This window comes from Nerophis lumbriciformis, linkage group LG38, assembly GCF_033978685.3.
Source record: "Nerophis lumbriciformis linkage group LG38, RoL_Nlum_v2.1, whole genome shotgun sequence".
NCBI classification, from domain to species: Eukaryota; Metazoa; Chordata; class Actinopteri; order Syngnathiformes; family Syngnathidae; genus Nerophis; species Nerophis lumbriciformis.
This window is the reverse complement of record NC_084585.2, coordinates 10,406,612-10,411,495: the sequence shown is the minus strand read 5'-3', so window position 1 is coordinate 10,411,495 and position 4,884 is coordinate 10,406,612. Positions and strand designations below refer to the sequence as shown.

The following is a 4,884-nucleotide window of genomic DNA, read 5'->3' as shown; positions in this document are numbered from 1 at the left end:
GTCATCATTTTTACTTGGCTAAACTATGACAAATGTCGTAATTTTACTCAAAAAAAAAATGTCACTGTTTTACAAGAACAACAAGAATATTGGCGATATCGCGATAAAAGTCGGAATTTGACTCAATAACAGTCGCACATTCACGAGAAAAGCTTTAAAATGTTGGCAATTTTATGAAAAGTCGTAATTTTACTTGGCAAAACTATGACAAAAGTTGGAATTTTACTTGGCAAAACTATGACAAAAGTCGTAATTTTACTCAAAAAATATTTCACTGTTTTACAAGAACAAGAAAAAAATTGGCGATATCGCAAAAAAATTGGGAATTTGACTCAAAACTGTCGCAAATTCACGAGAAAAGCTTACAATGTTGGCAATTTTATGAAAAGAGTCGTAATTTTTACTTGGCAAAACTATGACAAAAGTCGTAATTTTACTCAAACAAAATGTCACTGTTTTACAAGAACAACAAGAATATTGGCGATATCGCGATAAAAGTCGGAATTTGACTCAATAACAGTCGCAAATTCACGAGAAAAGCTTTAAAATTTTGGCAATTTTATGAAAAGTCGTAATTTTACTTGGCTAAACTATGACAAAAGTCGTAATTTTACTCAAAAAAAATGTCACTGTTTTACAAGAACAACAAAAAAATTGGCGATATCGCGATAAAAGTCGTAATTTGACTCAACACTGTCGCAAATTCACGAGAAAAGCTTACAATATTGGCAATTTTATGAAAAGAGTCGTAATTTTTACTTGGCAAAACTATGACAAAAGTCATCATTTTACAAAAAAAAAATGTCACTGTTTTACAAGAACAACAAAAAATTGGCGATATCGCGATAAAAGTCGGAATTTTATACAAGTGTCACCATTTTGCATTAAAAAGTAATAATTTGACATAAAAACAGTAATGATTTTGTGAGAAAATATTGCAATATTACAGAAACAAAGAATATGAGAAATTGTTCCAAATTTTATAAGAAAAAAGTTGACACATTGTGAGAAAAAGACTGCTTTTAGTAAATTATTATTTTTTTGTTTGTTTGTAATTTGTTTTTAATCTTCATTATTCACTTCAAGTTATTACAGTACGTCTCTATATACATATTTATTTATTTATTTTAAAATTAATTTTGGCCAAAAGGGGGCGCATTTCAATTTCTTGCACACACTTGTTATTTCATATGTTGACCAGAGGGGGAGCACTTCAAATTTTTACACACACTTGTTATTTCATATGTTGACCAGAGGGAGAGCACTTTTAAAACCGACACACAGTCAATTCGAAAAATCCCTCTTTTTCGGGACCACCCTCATTTTGATAGATTTCACCACCAGGGGTGCAAATGAGATCTCTATTTTTTGTTGTTTGTAACGTGCTTAAGGCCGATGACAAACGAGTCACGGACCACCGATGGCCCGTGTGCCGCACTTTGAGCAACCCAGCTGTAGAAGCTAACTGTTAATGGCCACTATAGTCTTAGTAGCGTAGTATATTTAAGTTAAAGTTAAAGTACTAATGTTTGTCACACACACACACTGGGTGTGGCGAAATTATTCTGTGCATTTGACCCATCACCCTTCATCACCCCCTGGGAGGTGAGGGGAGCAGTGAGCAGCAGCGGTGACCGCGCCCCGGAATCATTTTTGATGATTTAACCCCCAATTCCAACTCTTGATGCTGAGTGCCAAGCCGGGAGGTAATGAGTCCCATTTTTATCGTCTTTGGTATGACTCGGCCGGGGTTTGAACTCACAACCTACCCACCTCAGAGCGGACACTCTAAATGTGTTCATCCTATGGTCACATATGGGACGCGGATTGTCTTACGTCAGCACCGGAAATCGTAAAATCAGCTGTTCACCTGGCGGGTTTTTTTCGGGGATGAATAGGGAAGTCCTTCCTTAGCTGCCGTCTTATTTGATCATATATTCCTGCCTTTGCACCTGTCAATGTTTACTTTTGTGTGCACATTAAATCAACAACAAAAAAAATCCTGACTTTGGAGCAATGTTCACGGACTCTAGTATTTGGCTCTCTATTACATGCAATGGTTTTTCCGTATTGGGACCATGATTTTGGTCCTAACCTTTTGACATGAACAAGAAAGTTTGATCATATTACGCCTATACTGTATATACCTTTATATACATATATACCTATATATATATACCTATACTGGCTCACCTGCACTGGCTTCCTGTGCACTTAAGATGTGACTTTAAGGTTTTACTACTTACGTATAAAATACTACACGGTCTAGCTCCATCCTATCTTGCTGATTGTATTGTACCATATGTCCCGGCTAGAAATCTGCCTTCTAAGAACTCCGGCTTATTAGTGATTCCCAGAGCCCCAAAAAAGTCTGCGGGCTATAGAGCGTTTTCTATTGGGGTTCCAGTACTCTGGAATGTTCTACCGGTAACAGTTAGAGATGCTACCTCAGTAGAAGCATTTAAGTCCCTTCTTAAAACTCATTTGTATACTCTAGCCTTTAAATAGACTCCTTTTAGACCAGTTGATCTGCCGTTTCTTTTCTCCTCTGCCCCCCTCTCTCTTGTGGAGGGAAGGACACAGGTCCAGTCGGTGGCCATGGATGAAGTGCTGGCTGTCCAGAGTCGGGACCCGGGGTGGACCGCTCGCCTGTGCATCGGTTGGGGACACCTCTGCGCTGCTGACCCGTCTCCGCTCGGGATGGTCTCCTGCTGGCCCCACTATGGACTGGACTCTCACTATTATGTTAGATCCACTATGGACTGGACTTTCATAATATTATGCTAGACCCACTCGACATCCATTGCATCCAGTCTCCCGTAGAGGGCGCGGGGGGGTCACCCACATCTGCGGTCCTCTCCAAGGTTTCTCATAATCATTCAAATTGACATCCCACTGGGTTGTGAGTTTTTCCTCGCCCTTATTTGGGCTCTGAACCGAGGATGACGTTTGTGGCTTGTGCAGCCCTTTGAGACACTTGTGATTTAGGGCTATATAAATAAACATTGATTGATTGATTGATTGATATATTCCTGCCTTTGCACCTGTCAATGTTTACTTTTGTGTGCACATTAAATTAACAAAAAAAAAAAACAAAAAAAAAATCCTGACTTTGGAGCAATGTTCACGGACTCTAGTAATTGGCTCTCTAGCAGATGCAATGTTTTTTTTCCGTATTGGGACCATGATTTCGGTCCTAACTTGTTCACCGGTCTTCATATGGACGGTACTTTTACTGGTGGACGTCTCAAGAAGGGTAGAAATAGAAGAACACACACCCACACACACACACACACACACCCACACACACACACACACACACACACACTGCCTGAAAGTGATTTCTGGTGAAGCGTCACATCTTCAGTCGGGGGATATTCTGCTTGCAGGTGTGTCCTTCTGGATCACCAGCAGTTACCGAGTTACCGGAACCCCCCCCCCCCACAAGGTTTGGGTGTGTAATAGTACTACAAAAAAACTGCTTCTGAACAGACCGCACATAAATATACACCAGACTAAAGCGGCGGAGTCATCCAGACCCTAAAATAAGGAACCTAATGCTCGCTCTCAGTCTAACTGGGACTGTTTTTGTTTCCAGCACAAACAGAGACACTGATGTTGGATTTAGAAGGACAGATGGGCAGAGCAAAAAATAAGACAATGTTCAGAGAGGTAAGTGTGTCCAAACGTGCTTCGAGTGGAGACCCGCCGAGCGTCGCTTCGATGCGTCGGCACTGACACAAACCCAGGAAAATAAATACTCTTCGTGAGGCAACGTTGGTTGTTAAGGCTCTACTGTGACTGTGCTCGCTTAGTTTCTAGTGACGCTGAATACTGCATACTACGATGAGACGTGAGGGCGGAGCAAGCAGGAGGCACTATGTGGAGTCTTCCGGTTCCGACTTGATGGTCTTTTTGTCTGTGCTGCTGGACGCCCGCTGTGAAGTCCCGTTTTCTGAAAACACAAAAGATTTAGACGTTGGTCGCCAGGATTTGAAGGACTTAAACCTCGACTATTAAAGTTAAAGTTAAAGTACCAATGATAGTCACACACTAGAGATGCGCGGTTTGCGGACACAACCGCGGAGTCCGCGGATTATCCGCGGGTCGGGCGGTTGAAATAAAAAAAAATCTGATTTTATCCGCGGGTCGGGTCGGGCGGTTGAAATAAAAAAAAATTAGATTTTAAATAGATTCAGGCGGGTGGCAGTTAAACCAATTCGGAAATATATATACATAGTTAAATGTTGTTACCCACATACGAAAAACGAGCAGGCACCTGCAGAACGCCACAACAGAAGAAGAAGAAAAAAAAGAGATGGCAACGCCGGTAGCAAACGTGGTACGCGACAAACTAAAAAAGGGAATACTAAAGACCAGGGGAAAAAAAGGCCAGAAAAGTTCAGCGTGGACTCGTTTTTATGAGGTTGTAAATCAGGATGATAGTAATGCTGGCTACGTGATTTGCAAGAGCTGCGACGCTGTTTATGTCTACGACAGTCACAAAACCGGGACATCTAACATGGTGCATCACATTTGTGCAAAACCCCGAACCTCCACAAACACCCTGAGCATGAGCAGTTTCGTCCGCCGTGATCCCAGAAGAGTGCCACAGGATGTTAAAACAAGATAGAACGCAGCTGCCTGCAGCAGTTTGAGTGGTGCGAGTGCGCTTGGAGGTGCGCTCGGCGCGGCTCCCAGATGATTGCGCACTGGTGTGCGTCTGGGCCGTGACAGCGTGGCACGCATTGAATGTCTCTGCTGCGTTGGATCAGTCTCCTTTCTTTAACAGGCAAAAGCTTTATAACCTCACTAATGCCTTGCATCGTCTATATTAGATATATAACAACGGGCGGGTGGCGGATGGCGGATGGCGGGCGGGTG

General features: G+C 42.0%; 1 protein-coding gene across 1 annotated transcript in view; it reads right to left on the bottom strand.

The window, feature by feature from the left end:
• Nucleotides 1-2,860: 2,860 nt before the first annotated feature.
• The window catches only part of LOC133578234 (NGFI-A-binding protein 1-like), a 40,308-nt gene continuing 38,284 nt past the window's right edge, over nt 2,861-4,884 (bottom strand). The window contains exon 8 of the mRNA XM_061932489.2: nt 2,861-3,955. Coding sequence (XP_061788473.1) covers nt 3,879-3,955 — 77 coding nt within the window. The 3' untranslated portion in view covers nt 2,861-3,878. The remainder of the gene's footprint in view (nt 3,956-4,884) is intronic.